This window comes from Thecamonas trahens (assembly GCF_000142905.1).
Source record: "Thecamonas trahens ATCC 50062 unplaced genomic scaffold supercont1.25, whole genome shotgun sequence".
Taxonomy (NCBI): Eukaryota; order Apusomonadida; family Apusomonadidae; genus Thecamonas; species Thecamonas trahens.
This window is the reverse complement of record NW_013657655.1, coordinates 206,698-220,169: the sequence shown is the minus strand read 5'-3', so window position 1 is coordinate 220,169 and position 13,472 is coordinate 206,698. Positions and strand designations below refer to the sequence as shown.

The 13,472-nt window shown below is 64.9% G+C and overlaps 1 protein-coding gene across 1 annotated transcript in view; it reads left to right on the top strand.

Annotated features, from left to right (window-relative positions):
* The window catches only part of AMSG_06001 (uncharacterized protein), a gene marked incomplete at both ends in the record, with an annotated part of 13,106 nt that extends 822 nt beyond the window's left edge, over positions 1-12,284 (top strand). Inside the window, 3 exons of the mRNA XM_013902064.1 lie at positions 67-1,527; positions 1,554-7,280; positions 7,343-12,284. Coding sequence (XP_013757518.1) covers positions 67-1,527; positions 1,554-7,280; positions 7,343-12,284 — 12,130 coding nt within the window. The remainder of the gene's footprint in view (positions 1-66; positions 1,528-1,553; positions 7,281-7,342) is intronic.
* Positions 12,285-13,472: the final 1,188 nt, after the last annotated feature.

Sequence of the window (13,472 nt, the reverse complement as noted above, 5' to 3'; positions counted from 1 at the left end):
AGGCCCATCACCCCAGCCGATCGACCACTCCTCCCTCTCCTTCTCCCCCCCCCCACTGTTCGAGAGCCTGGTCTCCCGGGTCCTCACCTCGACCCTCGGACGGTATGTGGAGGACCTCGACCCGGAACACCTACGGGTTCATGTCTACGCTGGACAGGTCTCGCTCGACGACCTGACGCTAAAGACCTCGGCCCTCGACGCCCTTGGCCTACCGCTGGTCCTCCTCCACGGCTCGATCGGTCGACTCGAGCTCAACATCCCCTGGGGCGCCACGCTTTGGACTTCACCGGTGACACTGGTCCTCAAGGACGTTTTCGTCCTCTGCGGGCCCAAGGCTCAGATGGACTACGATGAGGACGCAGAGGCTGCCGCGTCACTGCGCGCCAAGCGCGAGACGCTCAACGCGCTCGACGCCGCCGCTGCAGCCGCCGCCGCAGACGCCGCAGACGCCGCAGACCCAGCATCGGCTGGCTTCATGTCCTCGCTCGTCACCAAGGTCCTCGACAACATTCAGATTCGCGTCGAAAACGTCCACATCCGCTACGAGGATGCCGTCTCGCGGCCAGGCGCTCCGCGCCTCTCCGCCGGTCTCACGCTCAAGTCGGTCGCCATCGAGTCGACTAACGGCACTTGGGAGCCGTCTTTCATTTCGGACCAGTCGTCGACCTTCTTCCACAAGCTCGCCTCACTCACCTCGCTTGCCCTCTACCTCAATCCCGACGATGAGCTGAGCCTCGCCGACATGCCACCCGGCCCGCGCGCATCTGCCTTCCTCGACCTCATCCACAGCCCATCACGCGCTGCCCCGCGCCCGTCCACACCGACTGCAGCCGTCGCAGCTTCAGGGCTCTCGCCCTCTCTCCTCCACTGGGTCCTCGTTCCCACCAACGCCGTGGCCAAGGCCCGCGTCAAGCGCATCGAGCGCTACCAGGGTCAGCCCAAGCTCACCCTCGACTTTCGTACAGACCCCATCAGCCTCCATCTCACGCGCGCCCAGTACGTGGCCCTCATGGAGGTCACCGACGCCTTCTCCACCTACACACGGACCGCAAAGTATCGTAAGTTCCGCCCGCGCCGCGGGCTCCGGCCCTCCACCCACCCGCGTGCCTGGTGGCACTATGCCATCCGTTCTGTCGTCAAGGACGTCGCCGATCGCAACTCGCGCCTCACGCTGGCCTACCTCGTCCAGCGCCGTCACGACCGCATTGCATACGTCGCGCTCCACAAGGCCCGCGTCTATGCAAGCTCAGGCACCGGCCTGCCGCTCGACCCCGAAGAGCTCGACGAGCTCGACGAGCTCGAGTCTCGCCTCTCGCTCAACGACCTGCGCTTCTTCCGCTCGCTCGCAAGGGCAGAGCTCCGCGCAGAGGCGGAACAGCTTGCCGCAGCACAGGCCGCACAGGGCTCGTGGGTCACCTCCATCTCGTCGTGGTTTGGCCTCGGTTCGGCTGCTGCCGCTCGTCCTATCACCAGCTCGCGCGCAAACTCGGCGCCCGGCGCCCCGCCGCTCCCGCAGCACACAGACAAGTTCATTTCTCCGACAAGGAGCGAAGCCAGCTGTTTCGGGCCATTGACTACGACGAGGCCGCCGCCGCCGCTCACACCGCTGCCGACGTCGCCCACGACTACGTGGCCACCAAGCTCACCCTCACTCTGCCCTCGCTCTCGCTTGCCCTCTCTCACGACCGCCGAGACATGCTCTCGGTTGCCGTTGAGGGCCTGTTCCTCGACTATCGCGCCCGAGCTCAGCCAGATTCGTACCTACTCCACGCTACACTCTACTCGATCGTGGTCACAGACCCTGCTGCTGCCACCTCGCGCTTCTCAGGCCTCGTCGCTCCCCGCAAGTTTGCTGCCTCGGGTTCGGGCTCGGCAGCTCGCTCGCTCTCAACTCTCTCAGCGCGCTCGACACGGAGCGACACAGACTTTCAGATCATGTCGCTGACTCTGGAGAAGAACCCGATTGCCTCCAACGATGTCGACTGGTCGCTCGCCGTCTTTACCGAAGACCTCGAGCTTCTCTACTCTCCAGATGCGCTTCGCCGCGTCGCTGCCTTTGCGGCCCTTCCGCACCAGCTCGTTGTCCTCGAAAAGGTTCGCGCCTCGTACGACCAGTCCATCGCCGAGCTAAGAACTGCAGCCCAGGACTCGCTCGCGGCCGCCCTCGCCACACACCTCCGCCTCGACCTCCATCTCAACATCAAGGCCCCCCACATCGTCATCCCTTGTAATCGCAGGCCCGACGCTCCCGCCCTTGTCATCGACCTTGGCAGGCTGCATCTCAAGTCGGACCTGTCGTCATCGTCGAGCTCGGCCATTGGTATCCCCACCCCGCCACCGGCACCACCGTCGCCGCGCCGTGGTCATGTCACCCCGCCAGCCTCGCCGCGGTCGGCAGCGAACTCGCCCGCCCCACCGTCATACGAGACCTACCGACTTCGCCTCCGCGCCTTGCAAGTCATGCTCGTCCCGCTTCACCTCGCCGGCTCGAGCCACGCAGGAGCAACGCCGGCCGGGCCTGGCGTCGCGGGCCAGCTTGTCGAAAAGTTCGATATCAACGTCACCATCCAGTCGTGCATGCTGGCGAGGACCCAGTTGCCGCAGACCGTCGTCGACGCCTCGCTGCCGCGCCTCGCCCTCGTCCTCACCTCGCTCGACTACTTTAATCTCAACAACGTGCTCGACACTCTCACCGAGCCCATTGCGCCGCCACCGCCTCCAAGCTCGCTGGACGATCCTGCCGCAGAGCCACTTCTTTCGCCACTCCTCGACCTCGACGAAGAGCTCCCGGTTGAGTTGCCCGAGCCAACGCCTGCAGCGCGCAAGACTGCCCTAGTCACTCCACCATCGTCCCCGTCGCGCTCGCGCCGATCATCGGTCATGTCGCCCGACCTCGCGAATCGGTCCTCGCTCGTAGCCCGCTTCGAGATCCAGTCCCTGGCCCTCACGCTCGCCGCAGGCTCACCGTCGGGCCCCAGACCCATCATTGTTGTCGACCTGTCGTCGCTCTCAGTCGCGTATGACACTCGACCGTACGACACTAGCATTGCGCTCACGCTCTCGGCGCTCGAGATCCACGACGCACTCGCGTCGTCTCCGCACCGCACCCTTGCCTCGTCGCGCCCATCCAAGGCTGTCCATGGCATCTCGTCACTTGCCAATGTCTCGTTTGACGTCTCAGAGCGCTACGAGTCCGACGAAGTCCATCTCATTCACATCGAGGTGACGCTCGTTGATCCCAAGGCTCCACACTTTGCCGCTGTCCACGGCTCGTATGCCACCTCGGTCGACCTCTCGTTCAATCAGCTCCATCTCTCGCTCAATCCGGCCACGCTTGCTGCACTTCTCGACTTTGTCAACCTCGGCTCTGTCGCCGCGCCGGCTGCTGGCGATGAGCAAGGGGAGCCAAGCGAGGCTGGCGAGACCGTCGAGCTAGCTGACGAACCAGCCACGGCAAACGAGCCTCCGTCGCGAGCGAGCGCTGCAGCCACTCCTGCCACCATTCGGGTCGCTGCTCACATGGAAGCACTCACGCTCCGCCTCAACACCCGCGACGCTACCTTTGTCTCGGTCGCTGTCCTCTCATCCGCCATGCGGTACGAGGTGACGCCGTCAACCACATCGATTCACGCTTCGCTCGGCGACCTCGCTCTTGTCGACAACTCGATTCCTGGCCGGCGTTGGCGCCGCATTCTCGAGGGCGCGGCCGCCACTGTGGGCGCGCCTGCGCTCATCGAGGCATCGTACGTGGCTTCGACGGCTGATCCAGACTCACCCGACCTCGCGCCCGACATCGAAGTCACCCTCGCGGTCCGGCCCATCCGCTTTGTCTTTCTCCAGCGGTTTGTGGCTTCCGCCGAAGCCTACCACGAGCGGTATCTGGCGCCGCTGCTCGAAGCCGCCGCTGGCCCGTCGTCGGCCGGCTCATCATCGTCGATGTCGCGCTCACGGGCGTCCGGCTCGGTATCCGCGCGCTCGTCAGCGGCGTCTGCAAGTCTCGCGCTTCCCGTGGCCCGCGCCCGTGCGCGGGCCAAGCGCGACAAGCGATTTACGCCGCCGCCCAAGCTCAAGCTCGACATTGTCGTCCAATCGCCGACACTGGTCATGCCGCGGTCGTCGCACGGCAAAGCCCACATTGTTGCCGATCTGGGCCGAATTACCGTCAGCAACTCGCTCAAGCCTTCGTCGTCGCGGCTCCTGCTCGACACCTGGCGGCTGGCCATTTCGAACATGCACCTCACCTCGGTGGCACTCGACGAGCCGCTTCGCATCATCGAGTCGATAGACATTGCGCTCGCGGCTTCACGACCGCTCCCGCTCGACGCTGCCGGTGCTAGGGCTGCTGCCCAGATGCCAGCCTTTGACATTGAGGGCTCGTCCGACCCTATCCAGCTGACCATCATTAAGCCGCAGTACGACCTCGTTCTTGCTGTCCTCACTGACAACCTCGCAGAGGGGCCGTCGACCACGCTCTTTCCAGACGAGAACTCGATCGCCGCCCGTGTCGCCCACTCGCGTGTCAACCGCAACGTCTCCATCTCGCTGCCGTCGGTCAACTCATTTGGCGGCGGCTCAGGCTCCGAACCGACCGCCGCCCGCGCTGCAGGCAGGTCCGGCCCCGCTCCTGCGGGTGCCCCTGCCATTGGTTACGTCGCTCGTTTCACCATGCCGGAGCTGACGCTCACGCTAGCGGCCGCCTCGCGCAAGGAACGCATTATCTCACTCACCCTCTCGTCCTTTGTGGTCTCGGCATCGGCGACCGCTACAGCGTCCAAGCTCACCCTCTCGCTCCGCGCGCTCACCATTGCTGATCACGTTAAGGCTGCCGCCCTCGAGACCGGCCAAGACTACTTTGTGGCGTCATCGCTGGTGGCGCAGTCTCCGACTCGAGCGCAGAGCTCGCTCGGCTCCGGCTCGGACCTGGTCAACATCAAGGTGACAACCGCGGCCGCTGACGACCCCGATTTTGACAGCCTTTATGACGCTACGCTCACCCACGTCGAGCTCTACTTTTCGCAACTCGCGCTAAGCCTCAACCCGCCAGTCGTGGCTGCGCTCGTTGCCTTTGCCGCTACACCGTCCCGAAGCAGCCCGAGTCGCCCGCCGGCGGTGCCTCGGCGTCGCTCTGTCGTCGTTGGCTCTGACCAGACGGCTTCCGACGACGACTCAAATGTCTCGTCCACAGAGACCATGTACTCGGACGACGACGACCACACACCAGGAGGTGCCGAGTCCGACGGCGGCGCCGTCGGGCGCGACACTCGGGTCCGTCGCAAGCTGGCAGTCTCGGCCAAGCTTGATCTCCTCACCGTTTGCGTCGACGGTGACGGCTACGCACCGCTCACCGAGGCACGCCTGGGTAGCGCCCGCGGGGCGTACGCCGAGCTCTCTGCCGGTGAGCTGGTTGTCGACGGCTCGGTCGGCGAGCTTGCTCTCTTCAACACAACGACGACCGCAGGCCTCTTTCGCAAGATTGTTTTCGTCCGCGGCGACGACGCTGTCACCTTTGGCCTACAGACCCACATGGTCCATGGCCTGCCGGCAACCACGATTACGGTCACCGGTGGCAAAGTCAACATTGTGGTCATCAACTCGTTTGTGCAAGCGCTGTCCACAGCGCTGTCGTCGGCGTATCTGCCTGCGCTCACACCGCCACAAGTCGACAGCCTTGCCGGGCCGTCGCCGCACACGTCGTTTGGCCACCTCACACCAGCCACCTCGCCACATGGCGCTGACACATCGATGCCCGAGTTCCTAGCCGACGGGCTCGACGAAACCGATCTTGACGTTGCCGAGGCCTCGCTCTCGACAGTCAACTCGGTCGAAAGCTGCGACGGCTCACTCGCATCCAGCTCGTCGAGCGCCACAGCTTGGGCAGCAGTCGAGAGGGTGGAGGGCGGCGGCCGATCGGACGTCGTCGACGAGGATGACGTTGCTTTGGCTCCTTCCGCCGTGCACGCCCTCCCCTCGCTCACACTTGTCTCGCTCAAGCTCACTTCGCCGACAGTTATTGTCCCGCGATCAGCTGCGTCGAACGAAGTCATTCTCCTTGACCTTGGAGAAATCACTGTCGGCAGCAAGGTCGAGGTTAAGTACGCCAGTGAGGCCGGCGACGTTGCTGGAGTGCAGAGGACGTCGGACATTGCGGCGGTCACCTCGTACATGACAGTCGCGTTTTCCAAGGTCAACATCCAAGGTGGCGCCGCTGGCAAGCTCACCCGTCAGCTAGTTGCCAATCTGGATGTGAGCGTGGCGCTGACATCGCCGCTCTACGACCCATCGTCGGCGCAGCTGCCGCCGGCGCATCTTTGTGCCACGCTTGGTGACGTCAAGGTCACCATTGCGCGCGCCGAGTACGCGCTAATCATGGCAGTTCTCTCGGAGAACTTTGGCAGCTCCCCGCCTTCGCCGTCGTCTGGAACGGCGTCATCGGTGGGACTGAACACGGGGCCGAGCGGCGATGGGCATCCTGCCGCTACGGGTCCACCTGGTCGGACTGATGCGTCGAACCGGTCCGACACGGGCGCTACAGCTGATGTGAGCAAGCCCGATGCTTTGGCGATGGTGGGCGAACTGAGCCTCAACCTTGTCTCGCTCGAGGTCTTCCGGGACGAGTCGGAGCTAGGAGCAGCCCGGTGTGACGACGCTGCGCTCTCGATTCTCGCACTGGCCATCAACCAGACTGCCGCCCATTTCGAGAGCCGAACCTCTGGCGCTGCGTCGGCCAAGGTTTCGGTCCGGTCAATCGAGGTCCGCGACACCCGCGCTGACGCCGATTCGAAGCACCGCGCACTCATTGCGCCCGGAGCGCAGGATGAGGATGCGCCGCCCGAACTCACGCTTGCGGTCTCGTCGACGCCCGGCATCGGCACGACGATTGGTGTCGAGCTCGACGGGGCACGCATCACGATTGTGCCCGACGCCATTCTTGCCTTTGCAATGTTTTTCGCCTACGTGCCAGACGCCGACGGCGAGGCGCCGGGGACCACCACTTCTGGCAGCGGTACCAATGCCGCGAATGCGAGAGAGCGGAGTGAGGTCGTCGAGCGTACGAGCCGGGCCGTAGCGTCGGGTGCCGAGCCGCGGTCAATGACGCAGAGGCTGCGTCGACAGGCGCGCGATGGCTATGTGCGCGACACTTCTGGAAGCGCTACCACTCGCCGGATCGACTCGCGGTCGCTGTCGGGCATGGGACTCCCGCCGCCGTCACCGAGCATAGGCGGTGCCAGTGGCCAGGCATACAAGCCAGAGGAGGCAGAGGTGGTCACTTCGCCGAGCGTGTTGCAACTCACCCTCGCGATCAAGCGACCAAAACTTGCGATTGTTTTGGCGCCTGCCGAAGAGCACTCTGTGGCGCTCGCGCTGGCGCTGCGACGTGGCGCGCTGCTGCGGTTTGCATCACGGACAACCGCCACGGGCACATGGGCAACATGCAAGTTGCGGGTTCGGGGCTGGAGGCGTTTGTGACACGGATGGGTAAGGCCCACTCTTCAGAGACCTCGATGGTCTCGCCGTTTGATATCAACGCGGCATATCGCGACCGTGGCCGGTCAGTGCGGGTCGAGCTGGCCTTTCCGCGTGCAGTGGACGTGCGGCTGACGGCACGAGAGCTGCGGACGTGCATGACGCTCGTGAACCAGCTCGCGAGTTTGGGCGGGGCGAGCAAGGACAGCTCGCCAGTGTCGACTGAGGTGGAAGCCCCGGTGCCGACTCCTGCCCGTATCCGACGAGTTGAAGAGGCAAGGTTGGCACTGGTCTCGGCTTCATTCAAGCTCGTTGACGATGCTGGATCGCGGTGTCGCGACATTGTGGAGATTGTAGCGAGTGATGTCGAAGTGGTTGCCGACTCGTGGACTCGCGGACTCAACGTGCATGGCTCGGGCGTGATTTCGGCGGAGCACTTCAACTCGCTTGTTGCCGAGTGGGAGCCGCTTGTGGAGCGGTGGGCGTTTGAGGTCGAGTGCCACATGCGGTCTCAACCGTCGTCGCGGTTTGTGCGCCTTTTTGCAGGTGCGCCGCTCTTGATCACGATCTCGCCAAGCGGCATGGAGGCGATTCAAGCTGCTGCCGCACTTGCGTCCGGCGCTGGAAGCGAGAGCGCCGACGCAGAGCCGAGCGCGCTCATTGCGTCCGGCTTTGCACCGTATGCGGTCCGCAACCTGTCGGGCCACGCTGTTCGGGTCTGGGTGCGGGCGTCGGACCACGCGCTCGACCTGGAGCATGGGGCGTCGCTGCAGTTCCGGTTCCCGGTGACGCGGCATCGGGCGCGGCGATGCGTGGCGCTGCAGGTGGCCGGCGGGTGGAGCAGGGTGGAGGGCGTGGACATCGACTCGGTCGGGGTCCGCGCGTACACGCTCTCTCCGCGGCTCCACGATGTCGACCATCGGCTGGTGTGCTCGGTCCGTGTCCGTGACGATGGCGCCAAGGAGCTCGTTGTGCGGTCGAGCGTTCTGGTGACCAACGCCTCGCCGGTTCGACTGCAGCTTCATCTTGACGTCGGCTTTGGTGATGGCGTTGTGCTACCGGTTCTGATGCCAGGCGACATGACAGCCGTGCCTGTGCAGTACGCGTACCAGGCGACGCTGCGGGTCCGTGCCCTGCTGGCGGATGGGGCCAAGACCGAGTGGTCCCAAACGGCGCTGTCGTGGATGGACGCGGATGCAAGCGCTGTGACGCAGGCTGTAGAGCTCGGCAAGACGCAGGCGCAAGTGGTGGGGATTATCGCGCCACAGGCACAGCTGGCCTCGATGGGCTATCCCTACCCACACCATGTGGTGACGTTTGCGCCGTCCATGGTCGTGCACAACGGACTGCCGCTGTCTGTGGCTGTGTCGTTCCGCAGCGCGACGGGTGGTGAGCCAGTGGTGACGCGAGTGCTTGCGCCGGGCGAGTCTGTGCCGCTATTGGAGGTCGATGGCGGGGACTTTAGATTCCGACTCTCACTCGACCAGTGCGACGACGGGCGCGATAGCGATGCCGAGTGGACGGCGTGGTCCGAGCTCGAGCCGCGGCTCGGCTACGTGCACGGGAGCGAGTCGAGTCTTGCCAAGGCCGTGCCGTTTGTGCCTGGAACAGAAGGCGTGTCGCGGGTGCTGGTCAAGGCCGGAGCGTGCCGGCTGCCGCTCCCGAGCGGGCCTACGCTGGAGCTGGTACATGCCTGGAGCGTGTACGGATGTGAAGAGAGTGTGCCAGGCGAGGCAGCCAACAACGCGAGGTCGGTGACGCATGATGTGGTCATCTATGCGCCGTACTGGATGGCTAACGCAAGCGGAATTCCTCTCGAGCTCGGCGAGCTGCTCCCAAACGGTGGGGTGGCCGAGGTCGATGCAGCACTCACCAAGGAGAGCGGGGTGCGAATGTTTGCCCCGTCGACGGTGGCGCATCACCCGGGCGTGGTGGTGCGGCCTGTTGGGACCGAGACGTGGTCTGCAGTTTTGGACGTGTCGCGACAGTCTGTCAGCGGTGAGGCACTTGTGCTTGGCGACGGGGTCTCGCGGATCTCGGTCAATATGCAAGGCGGCGCGGCGAGCGCGTGCTCGCTGACGCGTGTAGTGACGTTTGTGCCAAGGACGGTGGTGGTCAACGCGTCAGGCGTGCCGCTCTGTGTGCGGTACGGCGATGACGGGCAGGTGTTGCGGATCGAGCCGCAGGCGCAGGTTCCGCTCCATGCCGCGGCCGCAGGTGCAGCCGGCGAGTTGGCGCAGCAGGCGGTGAGCTTTAGCCTCGAGGGCGGCGGGCGGTGGTCATGGTCTCTTGGCGTTGAGGTGGATGCGCTGGAGTCACGGGCGCCGCACCTGGTCAAGATCAAGCGTGTACTCGACTCGCGGGTCGGCAAGCGGGTTGCGGTCCTCCAGATCGAGATTGCTGTGGAGGACGGGACTCGGTATGCAGTGGTGGACATTGTGCCACGAGCGCAGTGGCCTGTGCGCATCTGCAACGGAACGAGCGAAATGCTCCGTGTGCGGCAGGCGCACGTGTCGAATGTAGTGAGCGTGCTCCCGCATGCCGAGGCGCGATACGCGTGGGACGATGCGCGAGGCCCGCACGTGCTGGCGGTGATGGTGGAGGGCGACGAGACGCCGCACACGTTTGCAATGGATGAGATATCTGCGATTCCGCAGTTTGTTGAGCTGACGACCCGTGATGCACAGGGGCGAGCGGCGCTGATGACAGTAGCTGCGGTGGTGCAGGTCGACGACGACGGGCTCACGCATGTGCTTTCGCTCCGCGACGTGTCTGCTGATCCAGCGTCCGAGAGCATGCGCGTCTCTGACGTTGGTGAAGCCGAGACTGAGACTGTTGGGCACGTGCACCTCTCGACGGTGGTCGTCTCGCTGGTCAACGGGCGCGGGTTAGAAGTCGGATGTGTGACGCTCGGCGAGGTGAGCTACGCGGTGAAGACAGCCGGTGACGTGACCGATACCGAGCTTGCTGTGGATTGGGTCCAGGTAGATGATCCGGACCTGCTCGCGCGGTACCCAGTGGTCCTCGCGCCTGTGGTGGATGCGTCTTCGCCCGGCGCCGGCGCGGCGTGGCGGGCTCAGGAGGCTCGCCGGCTACGAGTGTGGGGTGTTGGCGACGTCGGGTTGAGCCGCAATGGCGAGACCAAGAGCAGTGCGAGCTCGAGCGAGGCCAGCAGCGAGCGCGGCGGTAAGGCACCGTTCCGGACGCTGCACATTGTGAGCGTGTCGCGGGCGGGGATGGCGGTCAAGTACTACGATGTGTGGGCGGTGCGTGTGGCGCGGCTCGCGCTCCAGATCGATGAGCAGTGGCTGCAAGCCGGGCTTGGATGGATGTGGGAGTCGTTCTGGCCAGAGTCGCAGGGCCGAGCGGCTGCGGAGCAAGCTGCAGCAAGAGTGTGGGCTCACGCTGGCGAGGTCCAGGCGCCGCGGCTTGATGTCGATGCGTTCCACGCAGCCCGGCTGGCGTCGGCGCAGATGTACTTTAAGTCGCTTGTGGTTCACGCGCTCGCGCTCGACGTCACATTTGAGCAGGGCAACGAAGGCTTGCGAGTTGCAGATGCGGAAGCCGGAGCGCAGGCCAGTTCGCGGAGCGGACAGGGTGTGACACGAAGCTCTTGGACCGACGTGGTGTACTCTGCGCTGGACATGACGCTGCTCAACATTGAGGCGGCGAATCTGGAGCTGAGCAGCGTTGCATACACTCATAAGCTCTCCGATCCGTCGCGACTCTCGTCCGAGGTGCTCGACGCATACAAGGGCGAGCTGCTGCGGTCGCTGCTCTCGATTGTAGGCGCTGTCGAGTTTCTGGGCAATCCTGCCGGGCTTGTGACGGCGTTGCGGGAGGGGCTGTCCGACCTTGTGCAGCAGCCGCTCTCCGGGCTCGCCGTCTCGCCGGCGGCTGTGGCGCGCGGGCTCAGCCGTGGCGCACTCTCATTCCTGAGGCACTCGTCGGTGGGCCTGTTCTCGTCAGCCAACTCGATTGCCAACTCGCTGGCCAAGGGCCTGGCGGTGGTAGCGGCGCCGGGCGAAGCAGCGCCCGAGGGAGTGCGGGCGCGGGAGCGACTGCGGGCTGTGCATCCGCGCGGGTTTGTGGATGGCATGGCGCTCGGCGCCGGGCTGTTTGCGCGCGGGATGGTTGAGGGCGCGTCTGGGCTTGTGCGCAGCCCGCTGACTGGCTACCGCGAGGGCGGCGTAGGGGGAGCACTTCGTGGGCTCGGACACGGCGCACTGGGCACGGTTGTGCGGCCGGCGGTGGGCATTCTGGACATGGCGACGGCGACGTCTGCGGGATGTCGCGTGGCGGCATCGCGGCTGCTGTCTTCGTCAGCGTTTGTGCGGCCAGTGGTGCGGGTGCGGCTGCAGCGAGTGCTGGGCGCACATGGTGTGGTGGCGTGTTACTCTGCTCGCGAGGCGCTCGTCCAGGCGCTGGTGTGGTCCGTGGACGGTGGGCGGCTGTGTGGCCGGCGGCCGGATCGGATCGTAGCGGTAGTGCAGTCGAGGGGGGAAGAGAAGGCGAACAACGAGTCGGACGTTGTCCGTGTCGTTGCTGCCACAAGCCGGCACGTTGTGGCGCTTGATGTGCCGAGTGCGTTGCTGGAGGCCGCGGATCCGGAGGCGTTTGCCGGCGGCTCGACTCCTGTCCGCAGTGCGACCTGGGTGGTGGCGCGACACGCCGTGGCTGGCATCGATCGCGACAGCGCCAACTCGGCTGTTCTTCTCCTGCACGGAAGCGGACGCGCGGCCGACGGGCTCGGGGAGCAGCGAATTGAGTCCGAATCGGCACTGGAACTGGATGTGTTTGTTCGGAAGCTGCAGCAGTAACACCTCGGTAGCACGCATGGCTTCGCGTCTCAAAGTGAACAACATGCTTCGGACGCAGCTTGGACGTAGCTAGGACGCAAAGATGAGGGCGAGGGAAGTGAGAACAGCGAGGGTCGCCGAGATGGCGGTGGGGCGGAACGCAGCAGCACCCGAGGTCGAAGCGGGCGTCTCGTTGGAGACCGAGGCCACCGAGTACGAGCCAATGGTCGACGTGGCCTTGAGAGTGGCAAAGAGGTCGGCAGACGACTTGCCGCCCACGGGGTCATCACCGATGGAGACGTCGACAACGATGGAGCCAGACTTGACAGCGACAACGGCGAGGAGGCCAGGCTTTGTGCCGAGAGCGGTAGCGAGGGCGTTGATAAAGTCAGCGCGGTTGAAGGAGGCCAGGTCGCCGTCGAGGATGATGGAGGCAATGATCGAGGTCTTTGCACTCGAAACACGGTAGTAGGTCAGGTCAAGGTTGTTGGCGGCGTTGGTGAGGCGGAGCTCGGTGTTGGCAGCGTTGACGGTGTAGTTCATGGTAATGCCCTTTGTAGACGACGGAGTGATGCGGCCGTCCGAGGTGTAGGTGTAGGTGACGTCGAAGGAGCCGTCGGCGGTGTTGGCCGAGTACACGCCGAGGTTCATAAAAGTGTTGGTCGGATCGGGGCAGTTTGCACGGAAGGAGCGGTAGATGCCTGCGGCAAAGACAACAGCGCGCTGGCAACCGTGCTCGACGCTTGGATCAAGCCAGACGCCGGCAAGGTTGGACGAGTCCTCGACGCGGCTGGAGAAGGTGGTGGAGGTCTGGAGGTCAGAGCTAGCAAAGTTGAGGCCCGAGCCCGAGGTTGGGGTGGAGACGGTAAACGTGATCGACGCGCCCGCCGTGATGGGCGAGGACGGCGGATCGGCGAGGCCGTATGAGACGGTCATCTCGGACGACGATCCCCCAGCAAAGTGGTACGAGCCGAGGAAGGCGCGCGGCTCGGGATCCATGACATACGAGATGAACATGTTGTCGAGGAGCTGGAGGTACTGGGCCGACGAGCTGTCGGCTGGCTTGAGCCAGATGCCCCTGAAGCCGGGCGGGGTGGACGAGGTGTCGACAGGGGCAAAGGCAGTGTCGATGGAGCGCTCGGCGTTGACGAGAGTAAAGCCTGAGGAGCCGGAGCGGGTGACGCGATAGGTGACAGCATCGCCAACGGT